General features: G+C 42.0%; 1 protein-coding gene and 1 long non-coding RNA gene across 5 annotated transcripts in view; one reads left to right on the forward strand and one right to left on the reverse strand.

Annotated features, from left to right (window-relative positions):
* Positions 1 to 6,850: 6,850 nt before the first annotated feature.
* On the reverse strand, positions 6,851 to 11,006 carry LOC115089510. Of its 4 annotated transcripts, none has more exons than XR_003856127.1 (5): positions 10,875 to 11,006; positions 9,723 to 10,021; positions 8,313 to 8,507; positions 8,029 to 8,238; positions 6,851 to 7,848 (listed from the first exon to the last, which is right to left on the reverse strand). It is a non-coding gene; the product is annotated as an uncharacterized LOC115089510 (long non-coding RNA). The 4 variants fall into 4 exon arrangements; XR_003856129.1 differs by having other exon boundaries at positions 8,029 to 8,207; positions 9,688 to 10,021; XR_003856126.1 differs by having other exon boundaries at positions 9,688 to 10,021.
* A 197-nt stretch (positions 11,007 to 11,203) lies between these two features.
* The window catches only part of HS3ST3B1 (heparan sulfate-glucosamine 3-sulfotransferase 3B1), a 68,339-nt gene continuing 52,504 nt past the window's right edge, over positions 11,204 to 27,038 (forward strand). The window contains exon 1 of the mRNA XM_029600294.1: positions 11,204 to 12,171. Within this exon, the coding sequence (XP_029456154.1) occupies positions 11,636 to 12,171 (536 nt within the window). The 5' untranslated portion in view covers positions 11,204 to 11,635. The remainder of the gene's footprint in view (positions 12,172 to 27,038) is intronic.

The raw sequence follows: 27,038 nt of genomic DNA on the forward strand, positions 1-27,038 counted from the left end.
TGCACATGAAGGTTTCAGAGAATGGTGTCCCCATAATACTTCTTCTAAACTACCTTCTGTCCAAATATAGAATTCTTGTCCTACAGACTTAGAATATAATATCATAATTGTAAATAAGCGTAAAAATCTTTACTAGAAAGATGAAATTTACGCTGCAATTGGATTTTTCAAGAAACAATTGCTTAACACTTTGAAGACCTTTAGCCTGCCAGTCTCTGAAAATCCTATTGTCCATTCCTGGAGAAAACTGGTGGATGCCCGACTAGATAAGTAATTTATTTATGTGTTTTATATACCATCATTCGAGAGTAAGATCACAACGGTTTACAAAATCAGTGCTCATATTCTTGGTCAACAATCACATTCTGTGCCAGCATTCATAATCTAGATCAACACCACAGTAGATATATGTTCTAGTTCATATTCGTACATATTCTTGGTCAACACGACAGCAGATTTATAGATTTCATATTCATACATTTTAAAGTCGACATACCAGCAAATGCAGATTCTAGTTCTACTAACTATACACTTTACATCGTTCATTACTTATTGCTCACTTCACTACCTTTATCTCTGGTACTGTCATTGAAGTTTTCAGTATATTGGTATTTTATGTTAAACTAGCCGTTAAGCCCGTAACAACGGGCTACATTTAAAAAAAAAATTTCGGTCTATTTCCTTCCCACTTCCCCCCCCCTCCCCTCACTCTCTCCTCCCTCCCTCCACCTCACTCTCTCCTCCCCCCACCTCACCTCTACTCCTCTCCCCCTCTATTCTCCCTCTCCTCCCTCCACCTCACTCTCTCCTCCCTCCCCCCACCATCACTCTCTCCTCCCTCCTCACCTCCCCCCTCTATTCTCCCTCTCCTCTCTCCACCTCACTCTCTCCTCCCTCCCCCACCATCACTCTCTCCTCCTCTCACCTCCCCCCTCTATTCTCCCTCTCCTCCCTCCACCTCACTCTCTCCTCCCTCCCTCTACCTCCCCCCTCTATTCTCCTCTCTCCTCTCTCCTCCCCTTCTCCCACCCACCTCCCCCTCTATTCTCCCTCTCCTCCCTCCCTTCTCCCCCCTCTAATCTCCCTCTCCTCCCTCCTTCTCCCCCCTCTATTCTCCCCTCTCCTCCCTCCACCTCACTCTCTCCTCCCTCCCTCTACCTCCCCTCTCTATTCTCCCTCTCCTCCCTCCCCCCTTCTCCTCCCACCTCCCCACCTATTCTCCCTCCCCCCTCCCCTCTCTCTCTCCTCCCTCCCCCCTCAGCTAACTCTCTCCTCCCCTCAGCTCACTCTCTCCTCCCTCCCCTTTCAGCTCATCCACAACTGGCAGGCAGGAGGGTGTCCCTCCCTCGCGCGCGCGTCGCCGCCGCTACTGCTCCTCCCTCCCTCCCTCATGCGCGCGTCGCCGCCGCTACTGCTCCTCCCTCCCTCCCTCGTGCGCGCACTGCTGCCGCTCCTGCTTGTCACCGCCGTTCCTGCTTCTCCCGCTCGTCGCCGCCGCCCCTGCTTCTCCCGCTCATCGCTGCCGCCGCTCCTGCTCCTCCCGCTCGTCGTCGCCGCTGCTCCTCCCGCTCGTTGCCGCCGCCGCCGCTCCTGCTCGTTGCTGCTGCCGCCGCCGCCGCTCCTGGCAGGCGCCATTTTTTTTGGGGGGGCACGCTCTGCTCTGGCCGATGTGCTCGCATGCGCGGTAGAGCTGCTCTCTACTGCGCATTTGCGGCACGTCGGTCAGGGCTCCCTTATCTAGTAGATTGTATGCTTTTCTAAAGAGCCTTGTTTTCAGTTAACATTTGAAATTCTTTCTGGCATGACGACTCTGGAAGGGTTCCCGCGTTTTCGACTCCTTACTGAATAAGGGGTTACGCTAGCACGTCAAAAACACGCATCCAATCCAGCGGGGGTCCGGGGGCGATCTCCCGCACGCGTGACATCGGGAGCCAGGTACCAAAATGGCGCCGGCGCTACCTTTGCCCTGTCACATGATAAGGGCAAAGGGCCACCGGCGCCATTTCTCAACGCAGCTGTAGCCAGAGAGCTGGAGATCGCGTCGGGACCCCCCCACTGGACCCCAGGTAATTTAAAACATTTGGGGGGGGGGGGTTCGGGAGGGTGGGGGATTTGTTTTAAAGGTTCGGGGTGGGTGTTAGGGTTTTTTTGGTGTGCCGGTTTTCCCGCGCCCTATTTAACGATACAATACAAATGCCCCTGACGATAAATCGGGAGCATTTGTATTGTATCGTGCACTCTAACAATTTTGGACGATTTTAAAATTATCTGACGATAATTTTAATCGTTCAAAAACGATTCACATCCCTATTATACATGGGTAAATGAGCTGTCAGAAAATGCCCACCTTGTACATGGGTAAAAGTACACACAAGGATCAATTGCCTGCCTGCTTTTATCCATGTGAAAAGCAGGCAGATTCAGAAGTGGGGTTAAGTCAGAGGAGGCTACACCGCATATAGTTTCAAAACCGTATGAGTTTATTTTTCTGGAAAGAAAAGCATCCACAGAAAAAGCAGGTGCAAATCTATGTGGGTACTTTTTACCAGGGGAATTTCAAAGGGAACGTACAGGTGTAGTTTCCCTTTGAGAGCTGGTGCAAAATCTGCAGGGAAAACTACCTGTGGACTCTGCAATAGTCCTTACAGTTTTGAAAATTGCCCCCTTAATTAACATGGTAAACAAAATGACAACATTGTGAATGACAATGCACAGCCTTTATGCCCTCCAAGTAACACTAACCAACGTAATGTAATGCTCATAAACATTGAGGAGCTAGTTCTGTTTTGGGATTCTGGTGACTTGTTTGAGGCCCCTTGAAATCTTCACTGAAGTGCTGGGTGCATGGAATGAACTCCGAGTAGGGATGGAGACAAAAACAATAAGGGGATTTAAAAATGCCTGGGATATGCTAGGAGGATCCCTAGTGGTGAAGAAGTGATAGGAGACCAGAGATTCACTGGGCTCTATTGCATTGCACAAGGAGTGAAGCTGGGCAAATTAGATGGGCCTAATGATGATTATTTGCCTTCTTATTCTGCGACAGTAGTGGGAACATGAATGGGAGGTTATAGTATTGGCAGTCTGTCCTGCACACCCTCAAAAGCAGAGGCAAGGGGAGAGGTGATAAGGACAAAACAAAGCGTAGATAAGGGAGGCACCACTTAGCAGGCCGGGGGGTGTCTGGGTTGAGGCTGGTAGCCTGTAGCTCCCCCAGAGAATGGCTGGTTAATGCTGTCAGGCTGGTGGTGGGTGAATACTGTCCTGCAGGACCTCAGGGACCTTGGAGGTTGAATGTTCAGGCACCAGCCTTACTAGTTTTGGTAACTGTCTAGATTGCTAACAGTGTGGTAGTAAGATGTGGGGGAAGCTGGGTGTTGGACTGAGCATGGGATATCATATGGTCATCTGTTCAAGATGGCAGAGAACCACTGAGGAAGCAAACAGTAAAACTACCTTGGATAAGAAGTGATATCCTTCTAAGGCAGGCTGCTGGGAAAAATCCCTAGTGTGGACTGGAATAATAGGGCAGCTTGTATGGGCCAGTTCATCTTTCTGCTATCATCTATTGTGTTACTATGGTTATTATTATTACGTTATTTTTATATGCCATTGATCCAAAAGTTTCCTTCTCCTCCTCTTCTAGGTTTGCATCTCACTCACAGTCCAGCCCCAAATTGGGCTAAGGTGCCATGAGCCTACATTCACAGTTGTTTCTTCATTTTCCACTTAGAGAAGAATATAAAATCTTAACGTTAATATTCAACCTGTTTCACAATCCATCAGCTATTTGTTTATGTACAACTCTCCATCTCTAGATAAAAATTTTCTTGAAGTTCCAACAGTAAAAATTGTGAGACTGGAAATGACCAGAAAACGAGCGTTCTCAGTGGCAGATCCTCTCCTGTGGAACTCTCTACCTACTACTCTCAAAACCATATCCAACCCAAAAGAATTCAAGAAGAAATTAAAAACATATCTTTGCTGAATTGCTTTCAATCTAATTTACACAGATTAACAATAATTAAGACCATCAATTTCCCATATTCATGTTATGTTACGTTTACTTCAGCACTGTTTTGTTGACCTACAACCTTTCTAATTCTATTGTTTTGTTTTATTACTGTTTTATTTTTATTCTCATTTTTTATGTCTGCACTTTTTAATTATGTGTGTGATTTTAGTTTGTAAACCGTTTAGTCCATATTATGTATAAACGGTAGAGATGTGGTTCGGCCGAACCTTTCAGTTCGGCCTTCATTATCGGAAATGATTATAAATTATAATATAAATTAATATAATATATAAATTGTAATATAAATTTTATGAAACTTCCCGCGGTATCAGCCAATTTTATTTCGTCTGCCCCCCCGAAACCTGCCCCAACCCTTCAGCTTTAATTAATTGCAATCCCCACCCTCCCGACTCCCCAAGACTTGCCTGACACCCCCCCCCCCCCCCAAGACTTACCAAAAGTCCCTGGTGGTCCAGCGGGGTCCCAGGAGTGATTTCCCCCTCTTGGGCCGTCGGCTGCCACTAATCAAAATGAGGCCGATGGCCCTTTGCCCTTACCGTGTGACAGGGCTATCAGTGCCATTGGCCGGCCTCTGTCACATGGTAGGAGCAATGGACGGCTGGCACCATCTTAAAAAATGGTGCGGGCCATCCATTGCTCCTACCTTGTGACAGGGGCCGACCAATGGCACTGATATCCCCTGTCACACGGTAAGGGCAAAGGGCCATCGGTGCCATTTTGATTACTATCAGCCAACAGCCCGAGAGGGGGAGACCACTCCCTGGACCCGCTGGACCACCAGGGACTTTCAGTAAGTCTTTGGGGGGGGGGGGGGGGTGCAATTAATTAAATTTGAAGGGTTGGGTTGCGTTTTGTTTTTTTTAATGTGCCCTTTCTCCCCTCCCCAAAAACAATAAGAAAACCACACGAAATTTTGTGGGTTTCTTATCGTCTCGTCACCCCCCCCCACCCTGAAACACGATGAAATAGGAAATATCATCTCTATTTCCTATTTCGCTGCAAACGAATTCACATCCCTAATAAACAGTATCTAAGAAACATTTAAATAAATAAAACCCAAATTATGGCTACACAATGCAAGGTTCCAAATTAGGAATTACTATTTAGGAAAAGGATCTAGAAGTCATTGTTAAAAATACATTGAAATCTTCTGCTCAGCATGCAGCAGCAGCCAAGAAAGCAAATAGAATGCTAGGAATTATTAGGAAGGGAATGGAGAATAAAGCAGAAAATATCTTAATGCCTCTGTATCGCTCCATGGTGCCACCTCATCTTTATTGTGTGTGGTACTAGTCATCACATCTCAAAAAGATATAGCAGAATTAGAGAAGGGTGACAAAATTGTTAAAGGAGATGGAACAATTCCCCTATTAAGAAAGGCTAAAGAGGTTGGGACTCTTCAGCTTGGAGAAGAGATGTCTGAGGGGAGATATGATAGAAGTCTATAAAATAATGAGTGGAATTGAATGAGTAAATGTTAGGGGTGTGAATTTGTTCCCTATGAATTGGTAACCCGCAACAAATAGGGCCATATTCGTTGTATTCGAAGGGAAGTGAAACGTATTGCGATTCCCCACGAATACAACGAATCTTCGCCGAATTATTCGGCCACCTAAAGGAGCAAATTTAAACAAACCCCCACCCTCCTGACTCCCCCCCCCCCCCCCCCCACAAGACTTCCCAAATCTCCCTGGTGGTCCAGCGAGGGGTCCGGGAGCCATCTCCGGCACTCAACCCTCGGCTGCCGGTATTCAAAATGGCGCCGATAGCCTTTGACCTACTATGTCACAGGGGCTACCGGTTCCATTGGTCAGCCCTTGTCACATGGTAGGAGCAATGGATGGCCGGTGATTTATGATTAAAGTAACATAGATAATTCTTATAAAATAAAAATAAGCACAAGACTTGCCAAAAGTCCCTGGTGGTCCAGCGGGGGTCTGGGAGCAATCTCCTGCACTCGGGCCATCGGCTGCCAGTAATCAAAATGGCGCCGATAGCCTTTGCCCTTACTATGTCATGGGGGCTACCGGTGCCATTGGTCAGCCCCTGTCGCATGGTAGGAGCACAAGATGGCACCGGCCATCCATTGCTCCTACCATGTGACAGGGGCTGACCAATGGCACCAGTAGCCCCTGTGACATAGTAGGTCAAAGGCTATCGGTGCCATTTTGAATACCGGCAGCCCAGGCTTGAGTGCAGGAGATGGCTCCCGAACCCCCCGCTGGATCACCAGGGAGTTTTGGTAAGTCTTGGGGGGGGTCAGGAGGGTGGGGGGGGGGGTTGTAGTTAATTTAATTTTAGCCAGGAAACAAATAAGAATCGACATATTGGGGGGCCCCCTTGCCGAATGCAACGTATCTGCCCCCCAACGAATACGAATCCTGAATGCAACATATGGCGTCCCTCTGCACATCCCTAGTAAATGTTAATCAGTTTACTCTTTCAAAAACTACAATTCTTGGGATAAGCAGCTTGCACTCTATCTACTCCTTGGAATCCTGCCAGGTACTTGTGACCTGGATTGGCCTCTGCTGGAAACAGTATACTGGGCTTGATGGTCCTTTGGTCTGACCCAGTGTGGTCTTACCACACTGGGTCTTACCACATGTTCTTATGTTCCCCCCTCTTCCTTGCATCAACAATCCTCTAACTCAAGGTTTCTCAAACCTATCTTGGAGGCTCACTTAACCAATTAGGGTTTCAGGATATCCTCAATGAATATACATGAGATAGATTTACATATATTGGAGACACCTGATATGCAAATCTATCTCATGAATATTCATTGTGGCAAGTGAAAAAAAAATGCAACTGGATACGTTTGCCTCCAGGAAAGGTTTGGGAAACACTGCTCTAACTGAGGGACAGGACCATGGCTCTTTCCTGAGCCTGGCACAAGTGTGTTCTGCAACAGCCACGAGGTGTGGCTATAGTCAAAGTCATTTCTTGTCCTGGCCATTATGGCCAGGACAAGAAATAACTTTGACTATAGTCTTGTGTTTTGGTGGGAATGTGAGTAAACTGTTTAAAGAAACTTCAGGAAAATGGTTTTATTTGATATACCAGAAAAAGCACTGCAATCATGGATTTTTGTATTTTTAGTGAAAAAAATTGAGAATGCAATGCAAAGTTATTTAATTTTACTGATTTATAGTCCACTTTTACTTGACCTTATTGTATGATTATCACCTATCCCTCCTTTCCCTGTTCTCCCATGAACTTTGAAAATAGGGAATATTGGCATTGTATATGTACAAAAATATAAAACAATGGTTTGTTCATGTGCATATCAATATTAATTAGCAGATGAGTGTGAAATAAAATTAACTTACAGCACCTAAAGCAGTGGGTACTGTTATGAGATAATTATTCACTCTTATGTATATCCTGCGGTATGTGTGTGTTTGAATTAGAGAATTAATGTCCTTTATCTGATTTGTTTTGTGTATACCCTGACAATGAATTTGATTATTAAACCCCGGGTATGTTGGATACCATCTCAGTCCTTCAGATGTACTGCTAATGCTCATCTTAATACTTGCATTGTTTTAAAAAGAGCTCCCGAGTTCTCCAATATAGAGGCAATTTTCCCCTAGGAACAGCTTAATGCAGAAAAAAAAAGATCGCACTTAAATATTTAAATCCAAATCGGTGGATAATTCTCCGTATCATATTCGGATGCCGGCGATGTAAAAAGCAGGGTCCAGGGGGGAAGGTGGCGTAAGGTTTCTGCGTGTAAGTAGCTGGAGGCTCCGCTGCTCTTAGTCTTTTGTACAGTAACTGACCTTCCTCACTCTTCCCAGAGAATAAACCTAAAACAAAAAGGGAGAAAATGACACATAAAACACCAGACTTGTTACGTTTCATGCAGCTTCTTCTTTTTAGAATTAAACTATTATAAAATTTAGTTTAACAATTGCTTAAGAAGTGTTGAACCCGCTGGCTGCCCTCGAGGGATCTGTGGGACAAGAACTGCTGTAGTCTTCTCTTACCCTTCAGATTCTTAGCAGCACTTGGTGGGGGAGTGCAGATCTTCTAATCGCGAAAGGGAAAACGTTTCATTCGAGTAAATGAATGCCGATTTTCTGCCGGCTGCTGGGCTCCCTTTTCCTTTCCTGCAGGGAAGGAACAATTTGCTGGCTTTTGTTGCTGTAAGCCATTCACTGCTCCCCTACCGGGAAAGAAAGAAGCAACACAGCAAACTAAAAAAAAAATATATATTTTTTTTTTAAATGGACAATTGGAGACGAGGGTCTCCGCTGACTTCCCTCTTTACCTGCAGCTTCGCTTCACAGCACCCGAGGAGGACTTGCAGATCTTTCAAATGCAGATTCGCCCCCCCCCGTGACACAAAGCCTCTAACTTCAGGGAAGGCGCGCGGCCTCCGTACGCGTACAAATTGCAACCAGGGCTGAAAGTGATCAAAGCCAATTTGCCGCCAGCCACCGGAAACAGCCGTCAGACAGGGCACCTTAAGAGGGGGAAGCCAGTAACAATTTTTTGTAAACTTGTGATAACTACTGGAAGTGAGTAAACATGCCGGGCAGGTGTAGAAGGAACAGATTGGGAAAAAAAAAAAGCCAGACTCTGGGTCCTTATATATTTATATATATATATATTTTATTTTTTTTTTGTGGTGGGGGGAGGACAATTTATAGGGAAACAGAAGTTTGCCAAGTTCAGTAATAGCCTTTAATGACTGAGAAAAAGAAAAGACTGCTGTTAAAGGAGCTCCTACCTTGTTCTGTTTCGATAGCAGCTTGAGTACCATTGAACTGCGAGCATGTTTACCACCCCTGCCGCTGTTTGACAGCCCCGACTAAAACTTAAAGTGGATTTGATTGTGTGGCTCAAGGAGGGGTTGTAAAGAGGAAATTGGCTCTAAAAGTGAGGCCCATGGCTTGGAGCAAAGGGAGCTACGTTTGCGGTGGGCAGCGCTGCGAGAGGACTGGAGGTCTCTTAATTGCCTTAATGACCTCTTTGTTGATTTTATGACGCCTGTAAAGCCTTCTTAATTGATACCGCTCTTCATATATTTTTTTTCCTTTCGTTATTGTTCTTTGTAAGGCAAACAAAGGAAAGTGTTTTCCTCTGTCCTTTGCTCTTCAAATAAGGTTTATGAGCCCAAATTTGAGGTAAATAAGTGCTTATATTGTTTAAAGACAATGAGAAATTAAAAACCGAGTTTTAAAGTTTCTTTGAAGAAACGACCCTTTTTTCTACCTAGGTTTTTCAGACTGTTTTGTTTGGTTTTTTAAGGATTGCTGGGGACAAAAAAAAAAAAGTTAAGTTCTGTGTATACGAAAATGCACTCAAATATTAATGGCTACTTTTAAAATAGGTTTTTTAAGATTTAGAGTTGTCTAACAATCCGGTGCCTTTAATTCTTTACGAGAAAAAAAATATGTAGTGTGAAAATAACTTTTCTAGCTATAATCAAATATATAAAATAAAAATTATACAAAAGATTGTTTTTGTAGAGAAGCTAAAGAAAAATCAACTACATATATTTTTTCATCGGAAAAGATTCGCAGACTGTGAAAGGATCGTGTTTATATGCACTGTTAAGAGGTAAAAAAAAAAAAAAAGAGAGATAATAGGTACAAAAGAATATTAAAAACTCAAACTTAAGCGGACTTTTTGCCTCTCACATCAGAGCAGGTGGACGATGAGAACGCCTTCATACATTACATTCGGTGTCAGCGATGACGGTGTTCTCCTATGTTCGTCACGCTTTCGTGAGGTCCCACATAAGGCAGATGGAAAGTACTTAAATGGGGGTAAGACACCCCCCGGACTGTCTCCAGCCAGTCTGCAACCGGACAGATGCACCTGTTCGTCCAGGCTCATAGGTACTGGGGTGGTGGGGATTGTCTTGCTGTGATGCCATGGAAGGAGAGACCCTAGGATAACCAGGCAAATGTCAGAACCAACATCTAACTGCGTGGTCGGGACTGCAAATTATTATCCTCTTTCAAAGTTGTGCTGCAAAAGTGGAAAGAAAACAACCAGAATCAGGTTCAGCTGACTTTATTGGCATGACTAGTTTACATGTATTGCCAAAGTGATATATAGTATGATTGAAACCACTTGCCCTTGCTCTCACTCTGTTTATCAATCCGTGATCGAGTATTGTTTGTCTTACTGAAACGTTGAATTGTTTATTTTTTTTCTTAATAGAAAGGGTACAAAGAAGAAAAAACTAAATAGAAGAGAGAAAAAAGCAAACCAGTTGAGAAATTAGACAATTATAATATTCTACATAAAGACAGAAAAATGTTATTCGTATCTGCTATAAACTTTGCGGAACATAGTTAAATACTTTTTTTAAAGTTATTAATTTGCTTCTTCAAAGTTTAACCAAGCTCTGAATTCAAGTTTCATTTTTGAATAGAATGGTATACCTTCTACCTATAATCTCAAATAAAAAAAATACCGCCATGGAAAAGAAAGACTAAAGTAAAAATATAAAAATTTTTCCTCTCAAATTAAACAAGGGATTTGTTTTAACATCCTGAACAAAATCTATAATTTCATTTTAAGGGATACAGTGTTAATATGACAGATTTCCTGACTGGACTTTAAATGGAAAAAACAATTAAATTGCAGGTTATAACAGACATATGGGCAGCTAAACTTTATTTAAAACAAAGACTCAAGCACGTACTGTTCAAATAAAAACAGGGTCTACTAGATTAATAGTCTTTTAAACTTTGAAAGCTTATCGCCCACTTTCAAACAATTTTCGCTTGCACTCTGGTAGCTGCCCTCTTGGAGTGAGTGACTATAACTCTGCCCGTTTAGCTCCGGGAAAGTCCTTTGCTTTCACACTTCCTACCCCATGGAGCCGGGTTCTCTCTCTCTCTCTCTCTCTCTCTTTTTTTTTTTTTTTTGGTTCAGTGGCAGTAACGAGGAGCTGGTGAAGGGGCGTCTGTGCCAGAGCTCCAGGAGCCGGGATCACTAACACTCCCGGGCTCGGACTGCCGCTTCCCTGCAGCTGCGAGAGCTCTTTAACGGCTCATTAGCCAATGAGAAGCACTAATCACCTCCAGGAGCTCAAACCTCCCACCTCTGCCGCCCATTGGCTCCCTTTTATCAACAAATGGCTAATTAGCATAGAGGGGCCTGGCTCCCGCGCGCCTCCCCGGCTGTCAGTTACGTGGCTGCGCCCGCCTTCCGCAAGGAGCCGGCTGGCGGCGAGAGGCGCCGGGCAGAGTGGAGCGGGCGGCATCGTCTCTCCCGGTGCTATTGATCGCTCGGCCGGGTTGTCGCGGCAGAAAAAAAAAAGCTTCTCCCATGCACGCTCCGCCTTGCAAGCATGGACATGGACTGGGGAGCAGCAGTGTGCTGATTTTTCGTTTTCTCTCGCTCTGCTAGGGATTTCAGATTTGGAGAGGTGTTAGCGAATTGATGTTCTCTCTCTCTCTCTTCACCCTTAAAGAATAAACCAGAGCCTGGAGACTGATCCTTTTCTCTATCTCTTTTTTTTTTTTGGTGGGACTGGAGAGCGAGAGCCTGCCAAGGTCTTTGCCCCATCAGCATCCTCATCATGTGCTGAGTTGGGACCATGGTTCTGCCAGCTGAGGGGCCAGAAGGCACATGGAACACCCGAAGGCGCTCTCTTCCTGCCTGGATGCCGCCAGCCCCTTCCAGCCGGTGAGACGGAGGCTGCTGCTCCTCCTCATCATGCTCGCCCTCTGGCTGTGCCTCTTCTACTGCTGCGCCGGATCGTGCGCCGCCGCCGCCACCACCGCCGCGCTTCCCGGCGCGGTCTTCCTGGGCTCCCCGCCGCGCCTCGCAGACAGCGGCGGCGGTGGCGGCGGGACCGGAGCCGAGCCGCTGCCGCCGGGCGGCGCGGGGCTGCTCTCCCGGCTGCTGCTGCTGCGCCCGGGCCAGCCGGGCACGGCGCCCCGCGCCGCTGCCCCCGAGCCCGAGGCGCTGGAGCCCAGCCCCATCTCCAGCTTCTTCAACGGCTCCGGCAGCAAGAAGCTGCCGCAGGCCATCATCATCGGGGTGAAGAAGGGCGGCACGCGGGCGCTGCTGGAGTTTCTGCGCGTCCATCCGGACATCAGGGCGGTGGGGGCAGAGCCGCACTTCTTCGATCGGAACTACGAGAAGGGCTTCGACTGGTACAGGTACAAATCGCTCACCGATATGACTTTATTAATAAACGGTCAAACGCTTAACCCTTCGAGGGGACCATTTGGAGGTAATAACAAAAATAAACCCCACCGTCAATCGATATCTCCGAGGTCATCCGTCTCCCTTTTTTTTTTTTCCCTTTTGGTACCGGATCAGTTAAACATCAATTTACGGTTCCAATATATTCTCAGTTGGCTGGGATTGTAAACGAGAAGTTGCTTTATTTTAGCATCCTGTGAATGATTTCAGCTATTGACCCCGCTAAAAGATACATTTTTGATTCGATAATGGTGCACTTGCTAACATTATTGTGAAGTCAAATTTAGTTGGGGGCATCGGAGTTCTGTATTTTTTTCCCCATCATGGGTCAAAAGCTGTTGCCCTTATGTCCAAGAAACGTCCTTACCATTTTGTAGAGTTACAGGGAAGCTTTTTCGTTTTTGATTTAAAAAAAAAAAAAAAAAAGCATTAAGTATTGTAATACACGGACAGAATTTTTTTTTGCTATAGTTGATAACACTTCTGCTGGCCCTGCAGACTTATAAATGTAGAGATAGTTGGGATCCCTAAAGACTTACTGGCAGCTGGGTAGGTTATTTTACGCCTCCTATTAAGCATCAATCGTATTGATTCTTTCCCATAAATTCTAAGGGGACGTCTTTCGTTCGAACGCAGCCCATATTAAATAAATCCAACAAATATTCAGTGTTTCTTAGCAATTAAACGCCAGTGTGCCTATATTAATAGAGCGTATAGGCAGAGTTTAATAAGTGTGAATAATTAAAATAAGGGTAACGAATAACGTACTCCTCCTTACTTAGCTTTTTAATTAAAAAAAAATCACCCTAGATGAAATCATGCTGAACTACTACTGTTTGGTTGGGATCTTCCTCCAGAGGTTCACAAATTGTAAAGTTCATAGCCAGCAGAATGCTAATGGTTGGAATAAATGAATTGTGTGGACACCAGGCACATTTTGCATTGCTTTGACCGGTCAGCTTCACATAGGTTCATTTTTATTCAACTCTTAAAACAGTCACAACCGAGACACAGATTTACAGCTGGGGAGAACTCTTCTTATTCTCGGGTTGGTTTTGATGCTGTTATTAGTGTGTCGTCGTCGTCCCCCCTTCTTTTTAATTTTGAGAAAAACTTATTGATCAGGCTTATCAGTAAAGCAGCACAAAGCCCTGCCGAAAGTACGTGTTAGCGGTGGAGCACTGATCTCTGTTGAGGAAAAGGGAAAATTGCAGCTCCTTTTCCAAGTGAAAAATCGACCTGTTTCAACTGACTTTGTGCACACGCATTTGTTTTTAAAAGTGTCGGCTTCATAAACCCAAGTCTTGGAGACACACGCCGATGCATATAAACCTGTTGTATTGCTGCTGGCCGACTTAATCTACAGAGAAATAGGGGGAAAAAAAAATAAACCCAAACACTTGTTAATTCAGTCAATTTTTTTTAATCCAAATTTCAGAGAGATTTCAACAACGGGAATAGAAAAAGGGCTCATCTTAGGCCAGAAGAGTGTAGCTTTGCTTTGTGAATCTATGCTCGTTTCAGATCAAGTGACTCAAATATATGTATCTATATCTAGATATATCTATAGATATATATTGGCGAGAGCTCCCCCTTTCCCCCTTCTGTTGTGATTTCAATTTTTTTTTTTCTCGTGAGGTGTTTGGACAGTGCCCACCAGCTGAGAAGCACTTTAGTCATTTTAAACACATTGAAATAATTAACTCCTTAAAAAAAAAAACACGCAAAAAAGCAAACAAAAAAAACAACAACCCAAAACCAACTAGTTTACTGCCCTTATACCTTTTCCGTCAACGATGTTCCGATTTGAGCTATTTTCTTCAAATGGAACTGTAGCCTATCTAGGTCAAGCTCTATTAGCTAGCTTTAATATTTCAGTACTGTTTTTCTTAAGTTTTTTTTTCCCCCCGAGCTTCTTTCCTCTCCATTTTTGTCTCAATATTTAGAAATACTGGTTTTCTTCTGCTGTGCCCATTTTGGCCCAGTTTCTTTTTGCTTTTGTTTTTTTTTTTAATCGGTACTGCCAATGCTATTGTAAGTGTGCAAGTAGAAGAAACATTTTAAAAAGTAGATGGCAATTTGCATTAATTTTTTTTTTTTAACTACCAGGAGCAAGAAGGGGTTGAGAGAGGTGATCCCTGGGGACTTAAAAGGGGCAGCCCTTGCTTTTCTTTTTTTTTCTACTGCATGTCATTAATTTGTTTTTCTCAGAGGTACAAAAGTGTTGAATTTTTGTCCGGATAACAAGATCTCGTGCACAAACGTTCAGCCCATGACGTGTTTATGTGTTATAGGGAGCACAAGAAAATCTCCCCCAAAGCCTAGACAAATTACTATGATTTGTGTGAGCATATACACTTTGACAGGATTTTGGATACTGTAAAGAGTTGAAAAGTTGATGCTTTTTGGAAGGAAAGAGCTGCGGTGGAGGTTTTGATATTAATTTCCTTACCTTAAATAATCTTACAAAGATGATCTGATTGGCTATATTTTCCTAAACTTAAATATATCAATATATATATGTTGATCATTTTATATTTATCTCCTCTACACAGATGAACTTTATTTACCTTTTAGAAACTGACCCAGGGAGCAGCTAGGATTTTCTGTTTGAAGCTGGGGATAAGCTATTGGTGTGCTGTGATTTATTAGGGGCTATGATTAGTTGCATTGAAGAGTGGTCCAAATCTGAGTTTGCTGCTGTTCAGTAGCAATTGTACTCATTCATACTGAAAACAGCCCTTATCCAACTTCCTTTTTCACTTTTGCAGTTTAGTCCAGACTAAACAAAGTGCACAATTAAACTTTTGATAGTGGCTTCCCAATAGTTTACAAAGTTAAAAGCCAAGTTTGTCTCGGCTCCTAACGAAGACCAGGGTGATGGAGTCAGAAGATAAACCTGAGAGTTTTCTTTTGGTTGTTAAATTGCAGATTTAATAGCCCAAAGCAGATCAGAATGTAGGGGAAAACGACCTTCTTAATAAAACCATCTGATATCTGTCTTGCAAAGATTTTGTTTGGCGACTGAGATGTTATTCACATGTAAGCTCTAATTGTGAAGCATCTAATCAACCTGTTTCCTTTTCATACGATAAGTATTGACCCTATTCTTGGAACTGGTTTGTTTCATTCCTTAGCAATACAAAATGAATATTGATACTTATGTTTTAATTATTACACCGGAGACCATGCTAAGGGGAAGAAAAAAATAATAGTTGCATTTTATGTATCATAATGAAATATATGGCTTGCAAGAAAAACCCCTTTTTAAATGACAGGAAAAATACAGATGAAAAATGAATGTACCCTTCTACTGAAACAGAAAACTGACCTGCTAAATATGCTGTAAGTGGCTGGATGTTCTTGGGGGCAGTGAGGTCCTAATTTTTATTATAATTTGCATATCAGGACTATGCATTTAGCTAGTTTTGCTTGGTAAGAGCCACGCATGCATTTGTTAATCTTGGAATGATTATTGGTTTCCAGTGAGATGCATGGAGTAAAGGCTGTCCTGCATCCTCCCGAAACTATAACCAGAAAAGTAATGAGCAAGGCTGTCAGGGTGATGGGAAGCATTAACTGCCATGCTAATCTCTGCTGAAAGAGCAGCCTAGGAATAAAAACTGTTGGAGCAAGATAATTGTGTGGGGAGGGGGGTGGGGAATGTAAACTTTTTATTAAAATACAAAACATCCCAACATAATTTACCCTCTTGCTTCTATCCAGAGTGCCTGAAGGCCTCAAGGATGTGATTTTAAAAACCAAAACACAAGCATTCTGCTAATTACATCCATTCACAACATAAAACTTCTGAACTTGTTGCTTTACTTGGAACAGAAATTGTTCATATCCTACATTTTTCATTCAGATTCAGTGTTGGCAGTCTGCAGTATCGTTTAGGGGATTAAGAGACAAATCCGTCCATGCATGAGAATTTACATTTAATACTAGAGGCCTCAAATTTTGCAACAGATTTTATTAAAACTTTGGTTCTAATAAATTATAAAGACCTTTTTTTCCTACCCAAAGGCCCTTTTGTACACATATCTGTTAGAGCAGTCAAAAGTTTACTGTAAAAATATTGCTCAGTTTTGTTACCCAGGGTCATTGTATAAATGGAGAATTGTTAAATTAAAATAACTTCTCCATGCGCATTACCTTCTGCATTCTGCAGAAGGCCAAGGAGCTGGGTGTGGCAAGCCTGAGCTAGTGGAAATTGAGAATTCTCTGTGCGCACTTTCTGCTTTACATTTTTATCTGTGAACGGGCTAAACTATTTTGTATCCACCGTGGGTACTTACTTGTTACATAGAAAAAGCATCTTTTTTTTTTTTTTGTGTATGAGGTAGGGGGAAGGATGCCTGAATATTTTGCTCCTGTATTGCCGTCTAAACAAAGTCCTCAGCTGTAGCTGCTGCTACGCTCTGTACTGAGTTCTTGCTTGGCTACAGCACGGAATCGTGAGGTCTTCCAACCGGCACTGGGTGCCTCTGGTTCAGAAGCTTTAGGCTAAACTTTGTGGCCCTGGCTGCCCTTCGCATTGGTCTGCGCACCATTGGATCTACCACATTTAACATTTTATTTTTTTTTTCTTTTTAAACTGAACCAGAGATAAAGGTCCTGTCCCATATGCTGCAACTCGCATGTATACATTATGGGTCTATGTACTGCCCCTCGCCACCTTCCAAGGAAACGGCGCTCTGGAACTGCTAACTAGCTTATGGTTTTATTAAGTTTGTTTAGTTTTGATAGAGCAGTTTTGGCAGTGGAAGGATTCAGTGGCAAAGCAGTTCAGGTCTGCACTCGGTTTCCATGAATTGAATTGGAGTTTTGGTAGGATAGCGAAGTGCCTTAGCATGAGCCCCTATACATATTGATTTGTTGGGGAAAGGAGGGGGAGGGGGGGCAGTCAGGAAGAGAGGCGGCCTCCGATGGTTCAGGACTGAAGTAGGAAAGCAACGGATTGCCATCTGCTATAGACTGGTTCACTTGCAAGGTTTCAGGACACCCGAGATTTCATCCAGTTTTCTATACGAAACCATGCTGGATCAGTTGTGCAGCTTTTCCAAAACTAAGATAGGATTTTTAGAGTGCTCGTCCGCCTAAGCTAAAGCATCCTGCTCTGAGAGGATCTTTATATTATGAAATTGTTATTATACCACATTTGCCATTAAGATGATTTATGCAGTTTTCTGCATTTCATTTCATAATACGTGTGCAGTTCTGTATGTCATAATTCAGTTAAGAAATGTTAATCCAATGAAAACTCATTTTAAAATATATTTTAGTTTTTATTTGACCTTATTTCACTTGTCATAACAAATCGTCTCCCCTACTCCATCCCTGCCAACAATCTTACTGACTAGTGACATTCTTATTAACAAGTGGTTGTTGGATTCACGTGACCACAAACTCATGTGGTTTTTTTTGGTTTGTATTTTTTTTTTTACTTAAAATCTAACTGATATATTGGAGAAATCACTTGAAGTAAATATACAGTCTAGGGCCACCTTAATTGTACAATTTGCATTCTTGATGGAAAGAGTATTAAAGCTATATTTCCGAAATCAAAAGCAAAGTTTCTATGGCCAAAATCTTAGAATCTTTCCAGACATAGCACGCTCCACACACTCTGACGCAGAAAGTTTATTTCAATGAGGTCTGAAGCGGTGGAAAGAGGGGCAAAATTTATACTCGGATTTCCCTGTCGCTGTTTGATCCTGTATCAAAATTCTAGATACATTTTTAACTTTCCGGAACAGTTAAGATCATACCTGGATTCCCACTCTTAAAGTTTCTATAGATCTGGGATTATTAAGATGGTAATAAGATGAAGATTGACAACAAGTTTGCTATATAAAAAGTTTACCTAAAATAACTGCTCCTATGTAATTTGTCTGCATTGTCTCTATTTTCCTAGCATTATGTATGAAGTGTAGAGAAGGATATTAAGAAAAGTATATTATTGTTTGCCTCAAAGTTTTTGCTTATGCCTATCTGTATACTGCATCTTGAAAATTATTTGAAAAGTCTAATAAAAATTAAATAAAAAAAAAAATTGCAGCTAGGCCAGTGGCCCATGTTGAAGAGCAGCGTTCAGTTCTCTTATCTGCTTTTTGGGCTGACGGGGATGCAGTGGTATCTAGTTGCAGTGAGCCCCGGCCATTGTACAATGGTGACACCTAATGTATACCAGGCACCCAAGGGAGCTGTGGTGGTGGCCCCTGCTGAAGGATTCATTGTAGTGGTTGTGCCACACAGTGTTTGTGGGGCTGTATTTATAAAAAAAAAAAAAAAATCTGCTTTGGGCAGCCTCATTTGAGGCCGGGATTGTGGTTTTAGAAATGTGATAAAGGAGTGAAAAATGGGGTCGTGAACCTGAGTAGTTATGAATGAAGGCTCCTGACACCATAAGCCCAGTACGACCTATTTCCAATTGAGCTGGAAGTCTGATGGGCTGAAAAATAATTATCAGCCAACATTTTCTAGTTTTAGTTAATAACTGCATAATTTTATTTATTGGAGGATAACTTCAACTGCAGTTGTTTACTCTTTTTTTTCTTTGTTTGTAGAGTTTTGTGTGTTGTTTCATATTGGCTTTAAATTTAGCTAAACTTGAATGTTTTATTACCCTAGCTTTCAAGGGACTATTAAGGACGTGAGAGATGTCTGTGATTTATGACCAATAAGTTCCACACAGAGCTAGTAGAGCCTACTTTCCGGGATGCGAGCTTGTGCATGGATGGCCCCCGAAATGCTCTTGTCGGAATCCTCTTGGACCCCCTTATGTTCTGAAAATTTGGTGAGAATAGGATAGGGTGGAGAAATACTCACAGAAATGTCAATTCCTTTCTCTTAAAAAAAAAAATAAAAAATATATATATATAAATATATATATATGTATATATACACACATTTTTGGAGAGTTTGGGTATAAATATTAGTTATAGGCCAGTTCCGTAAAGGTAACTGTTTTACACAATGGGGAAATTATTTTATATCTGACCTTGTGATTATCAGTAGAGCACTCTAAGAGTTAGGCTGGGCCTATTGTAAAACTTGAGAGAGAGAGGCAAGAGAGGATTCTACAGGGGTAAAAGTAGCTGAATAAACTTTCTTGTAATTTTAATTTGCCTGCTCTCCACCACAGTCATGGTAGTTGTAAAAGTACCGCTGGATGCAAATTGAGTTGGATTTGTTTCTCTGTGTAGAAATCTTGCATCTTCACTGAGATTTTTGTTGGCATGGTTTAATGATGAAACAGAGAGCACCAACTAGGTAAATGTGAAATCTCATACAAAGAAAAATTATTACAGGATTATTGAAGTGACAGAACTGGTAAAGGATAAATATGTGTAGTCTTCCCATCTATTAGTTATTCACTGTATAGGATTGTATTGCTTATTGGTGAGTTTGCTCTTGCTGGAGTATTTTTCTCTGTTAATGTAAGTCTAACTGTGACTTCCTTTGTGCGCTCGGGTCTTTGAGTGTCTCCTTCTCTTCCTCTCTTGTGCTTGCACTATATATACCAGTTTTATGACTTTCCCAGACTTTATGTCCTGTTAACTTGCATAAGTGATTATATGCTGAATGGATTTCTACTCCGCACGGAGAATACAGTGAAAGAAATTGTTGATCATTAGCAGGACCCTTTCTAGCTAAGATTTTTCCTCTGGTTTTTTTTTTTTTTTTTCCAGCCTGTAGAGTAAAAACTCAGATTGCAAGACTCTCTCTCTCTCCACTCCCCCAATCAATTTTGTAAAACTGTGCAAAATTGCTGTAATTGCATGTAATCATGAATGAGTCTCGCAGATAGTAACAGTTGTAGGAACTTGTTGCCAGTCTCGTTCAGCTGAGTCTCTTTTTGACATTATTTTACTGTGTGTTCGCTCTGTTCCCATAAAGCTGTAGTGATTAACAAATGGTTCCAGATAGATAGTTTCCATTAGCGGAACTTTAAAATCACAGATTTCTGACAGCGTAATGGAAGTGCAAAGATTGTGCTGAAAAGTTTGATATATTTTACAAAAACACAAATCTTTCCAAAGTGTAAGATGATGTATCTCATTGTTTATAATTATACCTTGCATCTCAATTGACTTTTTTAAACTGTCTACAAGCCGCATTTTATTTTTTCAAGTTATATCCACAGTTCTCTGATTTTTTTTAAGAGTATTTAAACAAAACTTGCCAATAAGGCCCTTCTTTCAAAATTGAGCATATATGTATATATATATATATATGTGTGTGTGTATGTACAAATTATGAAAACTCCTCCCCATTCATAATCTCTAATTTTGGACAAAAGTTCAGAGAAGGAGTTTCCATAATTCATGAGTAGTGAGAATAAAGCCCATGTTTAGTAAGTAACCAGTATATATGATGTAAATCTGGCATTTTTTGAACAAATTGTTAAATAACTACAGTACCTGAATTGTAATTTGCCTTGAGCTCAGGAAAGGCAAGTAGCTAAATCTAGTGACTCCTAATAAATGCTCTTTGTGATGTCATAGCAGCTCTTGTGCCATCAGTCGTATTTTAAATCTAGTGACTCCTAATAAATGCTCTTTGTGATGTCATAGCAGCTCTTGTGCCATCAGTCATATTTTAAATCTAGTGACTCCTAATAAATGCTCTTTGTGATGTCATAGCAGCTCTTGTGACATCAGTCATATTTTAAATCTAGTGACTCCTAATAAATGCTCTTTGTGATGTCATAGCAGCTCTTGTGACATCAGTCGTATTTTAAATCTAGTGACTCCTAATAAATGCTCTTTGTGATGTCATAGCAGCTCTTGTGCCATCAGTCGTATTTTAAATCTAGTGACTCCTAATAAATGCTCTTTGTGATGTCATAGCAGCTCTTGTGACATCAGTCCTATTTTAAATCTAGTGACTCCTAATAAATGCTCTTTGTGATGTCATAGCAGCTCTTGTGACATCAGTCGTATTTTAAATCTAGTGACTCCTAATAAATGCTCTTTGTGATGTCATAGCAGCTCTTGTGACATCAGTCGTATTTTAAATCTAGTGACTCCTAATAAATGCTCTTTGTGATGTCATAGCAGCTCTTGTGCCATCAGTCGTATTTTAAATCTAGTGACTCCTAATAAATGCTCTTTGTGATGTCATAGCAGCTCTTGTGACATCAGTCCTATTTTAAATCTAGTGACTCCTAATAAATGCTCTTTGTGATGTCATAGCAGCTCTTGTGACATCAGTCCTATTTTAAATGTAGTGACTCCTAATAAATGCTCTTTGTGATGTCATAGCAGCTCTTGTGACATCAGTCGTATTTTAAATCTAGTGACTCCTAATAAATGCTCTTTGTGATGTCATAGCAGCTCTTGTGCCATCAGTCCTATTTTACTTTTGGGGGCGGTTGCACAGAATTCCTTTTCTGAGTAGGATTTTGCATTTGCCCCACAGAAGGAGGCATGGGGACCAGAAAGCAGCAGCAATAGCAGTGGAGGCCTGCATGGGTCAGAAAGGAGGAAGGAATAACATTGGTGTCAGTTGGAAATGAGAGAGGAGCAGTGGCGGGCTGGCCTATGCTGGAAGAAATGAGCCTGCATGGCTCAAACTAAGGAGGGAGCGGCAGGGCGGGGGGGGGGGGGGGGGGGGGAATAGACGGCAAGCTTGGGGATGGTAGGAGAACGTTGTTAGTCCTGCTAAAGAGGAGGTGGCAGACAGAGAAGGCTAGCGGGGGGCATTGCTGGGGTGAGGGGAAAGGAGGAGCACACTTTCTGCTCCCACCAAAGTCAAGCCTGGGGGTCAGCAATTAGAGGTCTTGCTAAAGGGGTGGTAAGGCAGACAGACTGCAAGGGGATCTTGCTGGGTTAGGGGTTCAAGCCTTGTGGGGTGCTTCCAGGGTGGTGATAGGAAAATAGACAGAATTGGGAGAGGGGAGAGAAATCTGGTTGGGGGGAAGGGACAACCAAAGGGTCAGCCTTGGGTGGACGGAGAGGGTAGCAAGTGAGCTGGGTGTTGACCCAAGGAAGAGGAGAGAGTGAGCATGGGGAACAAGCAATAAAGTGGGGGAGCTGAGGGAGGGAAGAGGAATTAGAAGGGGCCAGGCCTCATGGGGAAAATACAGAAAAATGTAAAAACCCTGTATCTGATTAATAAATATTTCTGTATTAACTATTGCTCAGGCAGTGATGATTATTGTTTTATCTGAACAAATAGTCTGTAGAATTTTATATCTATATCTTTCTCTCGCTTTCTATCTCATTATCTATCTATCTATCTATATATAGATAGATATAGATATATATAGGTGTATATGTGTATGTATATATATATATATATATATATATATATATATAGCAAAACATTCTAGCGAGGATTCGGTCTGGTCCTTTTTTATATAGCCTTTCTGATTTAAAAAAAAACCAAAAAAAAACGACATGTTCTTTCCCCTACACCACAAGCAAAATTTTACATTAGATGAGATTAAAATACCAGATACAGTGTGTTCACACCAAGGGACTGAACTTGTTTTTGTGCTTCCTATTTTCAAAAGGTCTATCTTTTCTTTTTTTTTACGCTTCTTAGTGGGGCATCTTAATTGTAGTTTAACTGTGTGGTTGAATTATTTCCTGTTGCGTCTTTAGTAGGAGCATATTTTATTTAAGGTTTTCTAGTGGCAATTTAAGATTGAGGCGGAAAGCCACAACTATACAGAAATGAAACTCTCTAAAGGAGATGTGCAGTTAAGTTGCAAGTTGAGTTTTCAAACAAGATATTGAAAGGGAACGTTAGCTGACGTGGCCTGTTAATATTAGGGTATTTTTTTTATTTTTTTTCCCCTCAGCCTGAAACTTCTTGGAGCAGTTTCTTCAAACATTCAAATGTCCTCCGTTGAAAAACCCTGCAGATGGAGTGTCCCAAGGCTGGCAGCTCGCTGAGCACAGTGATTTATCTTGGCATAACCGAAACATAGTTTAGGGAGCAAGTATTCTTTTTACATCTTAGCAGAATGGGTTGCAAACCTTTCCCATTCAGATCCCACGAAAGAGCTTTCAATCAAATCACAGGCCCCATTGCAGAATAAAATGGTTTGAGGATTCCTATGTAAAAATGTTTCACACTTTCTTGTTGCAAACTAGTTTCTGAGGTTTAGCAGTGGGAGGGGGGAGGGCTCAATCATCATTTCCTAGTTGAGTAGCTGTTTGCAAATTTTCTGTAACTTTGAGTGGCTTTGGGTCGTGATTTTTTTTTACTAGTTCTCCCAGCCATAGTGAATCCAGGTCTTTTGTGGCCCTCACCCTTCAACCTTTTCAGAGCAGATTTGCGATCGCTGATCCTGAAGCGACGGTGGATTTGGTGGAGGCGACGTCCCTTCTATGCTACCTGCTCCAGAAGTGCTTTTGGAATTGAGGGAGTGTCTGTGTGTGTGTGTGGTATACCCTCCCACCCCTCTTCATCCTTCCCCCATCAAAGAAAAAAAAGGAAATCCGTTTACAGATCTCTGGGATCCATTTCATGTGTCAAGACCTTATAATTGGACCCTAAATTAGGTCACAACTTGGTTGGTCCGTGTTTTTACCCAGTTTGTGCTTTATAATAAACAAGTGTGCAGAAGTAGCTTTGGCAGAGTGCTTGTGGGCAATGTTTAATGCCAGCCTTTCAGACTGAATACATATACATTGTGAATTCTTTGGTGCAGCATATTTTTTTAATTTGAAGGTTATGGGAATAATTTGACTTTGGTTTAGTCATAGATGATAACATTCATTTTTGCAGCCCTCTCATGGGCTGAGTGTTGCTATTTAAATTAGAGGAGACTTGAGGGAAGCAAATCTAATCTGTGTTAATGATGAAAGTTCATGCTATGCCAGTGGGACAGAGATGCATTGTGTATTTATAGTTTTAGTTTCAGGGCAAAAAAGCATTGTGTTGGACAATGTCATGATTAAAAACCATGCTGTATCAACATATGATAACTTGTTCTTCCTGTTTCCTGGTAGATATTGTATGATCAAGAAACCTACAGGGATCATAATTGTGGGTTTTCTTTAGGCCTCCCTCTGCTCTTCTGTGCGTTTATGGATATTTTCATGTCCTACCAGCTGAGAGTTGACTTTATTCATTTATTCTGTGTTTCCTGTAGGAATCCTCTTGCTTGTTGTCTGTCCGTGGGTAAGAACACAGACTTCAGTTTGATAGATATAGCAATACAAATGGCTGCTCCGTTTGCGTGTTTTGTTTCTATGGGTGTGACTGAATTTTGCTAAGGCATCTATTAAAAAAAAAAAAAAAATCCAATTTGTTTTGTGCCCTTAAGAATTAGTCAGAAATGTAAAAAAGCTTGAGCATCATGCCTTAAAAATGATAAACCTTTTCTTGCTTTACCTTTAAGATATTGACACATGCTACACTATCTAATGCAGCTAAATAGCATCTTGATTTTTAATATAGATTTTGAAATTTCATACGGCCCTTATATGTTTTCTTGTTAACCACACTTTGCTCTTCCATTATATCTGTTTTATCCAGTCAGTTTTCTGGCTCTAGCACAAATTCTTTAAACTGCTAATGTGTGTGTGTGTGTGTGTTTTTTAAAGTTATTTCCTGTAGCACGTTTGCCAGGGAGGTTCTAGGACACGGTGTGAAGCTGCCTGGAACATGACATCCTGGCAGAACCGCGCTCTCCACGTCGCATCGTCTTATCTAAAGGGCAAGCTGCGATGCGGTGGATTTAAAAAAAAAAAAATTCATTTTTGTTTAAATCCCTTTTCCTGGGCTGGGAGGAAGGAAGAGATTGGAATACGCTGTGGGAGCTTTTTCACACAAGGGATCTGACAAAACACTCACAGGGCAGAAGTTAGAGCAAACCCGTTTTTGGGAATAGAAAGGTGCATTTGGCCCACAGATCGGTGACACGTTTTTCAGATGGCACAAGCAACGCTTTTAAAGCGTGGATGGGAGGGGAGAGCGGAGGGGGAGATTCCAGCCTTGCAGGAGCCGGGGAGGGAGAGAGGTCGCAGGGAAACTAATCTGTGTAAGCGTACTGGGATATTTTCTTGGGGAGGGGTAATGAGACCAGCATGTTAACCACTTCACATGAAAATATTTACCATGACAGAACAGAAATCAGATACAACCATTATGGAAAACTAATTATAAGTCACACATGGAATTGGTGACATTTTTAATAAGTTTCACATTCAAGACTTTATTTTTGTAAAAGCTCTTGCACGGTGCCCAGAAGCAAAGAGCACTTTTAACGGACAGACTGCAAAATTCTGCTTTTAAGGCTCGATCGTGTTTGTCTATTTTCCTTCCCTATTCGGTTGTAGGAGTTCAGTGCCCTGCTGCTTTTTGCTGAAAGTTCACATTGTGTTACCGAGTAACAATGGAACTAACATACCCGTACTGGGCTGAATTTTCAAAGGGATATATGTGTGTGAAACCCTGTTTTATGCAAGTACATGGAGTTTTGAAAATTGCTCGGGTGGGGTGCGCCCATAAAGGTTTACGTGTCTCGTGTCACTTTTTCTGAAGTGAGCACATAAATTTATGCGCACACATCTACACTTGCTCCAGAACAGGTGTAAGTGTGTGTGTGTGTGTGTGTGCGTGTGTACATCGATGCACTTCTGAAAATCAGCATTACAAACGTAAGTCTGTCCTAATTTTCAAAGCAGATTTGTGTGCATAAAGTCTGCTTTTAAAAATTTGGACTAAAATCTGCAAATACATTTTTACTTGTCTACTTTGGCCCTCGCATACAGTGATAACATTACCCTCATTTTATCATTTTAAGCAGTTTAGGTTTCCTTCCGAGATTGACTTGGGCAGAATTGGTTGTTTTTTTGTGCTTGATTGAATCTTCTGACAGCTTGAGGACTGCTGGCCCACTTTATTCATCTGTACTTCCTGCTAATGATGGTGTGGGCAAGGGGTTGTGCCTCTCCTGCACTGGCCGAGATATTGGGGGAGCATTCCTCTGGTGGAGGACACCAGGCTTGGAGTCCCTTTGGTGCCCATGCCCAATTCAATATGTCCTTCAGCGGGCTAGTAGGTATTATTGCACGATAACCATGGGTGTTCCACTACATCTTCTGTAGTTCTTATAGCCTTTGTTGGCCTCCTCTAAATCAGTACTTTTAAAACATTTTGGGACTGTCAGTATTCTTGTTCACTGTTGCTGTTGGAGAAAGTGTGTGCATGGAACAGGGTGCCTGCTCATGGTTGCATGCATGCCTGACGCTGCAGATCAGAATGTATAATAAGCAAGTTTCAGCACACTTTTGTCCCCCTAGTGCTGCTAAGGTTGTGAATTGTTGGTATAGCCATTTACATTTCCTGCTTTTCTCACCGTGATTTGTATTCCATGCAAGGTGTTCCATATCTGCTGCGGGTACTGGATAACGTTCTTGTGCAGTCTGAAAAGAATTCTCTAAGATGGAACGTTATTTGTAATTACTATGGTTCTTCTAAAAATGATTTTGCAAATATATTGTAGTCCTTGGGGTTTTAATAAGATACCCTTCCTATGCGGTTTTATTAAAAAAAAACAAAACAAAATGAAAAAAAAAAAAAAGAAACAATCCATGAACTCAACTAATGTTTCACTCAGTGTGACATTTGTATCCTGTTGACCAGCAGGGTGTTCTCTGAGGGGTAAGTGAGAGGCATCCTGGGTACCGTGCAGCAGCAGCAGATCCCTTAATACCATTCTTTCCCCCACCCTCCCTCCGGACGCACGCAGTTTGATCGCCCTTTGCCTTATATTCACTAAATATTTTAATAAAAATATTGCCTCTCACCTTTTTAAAACGTAAAGGTTAATACAATGTCTTACGAGCATATA

The sequence above is a fragment of the Rhinatrema bivittatum genome, chromosome 4 (assembly GCF_901001135.1).
Source record: "Rhinatrema bivittatum chromosome 4, aRhiBiv1.1, whole genome shotgun sequence".
NCBI classification, from domain to species: Eukaryota; Metazoa; Chordata; class Amphibia; order Gymnophiona; family Rhinatrematidae; genus Rhinatrema; species Rhinatrema bivittatum.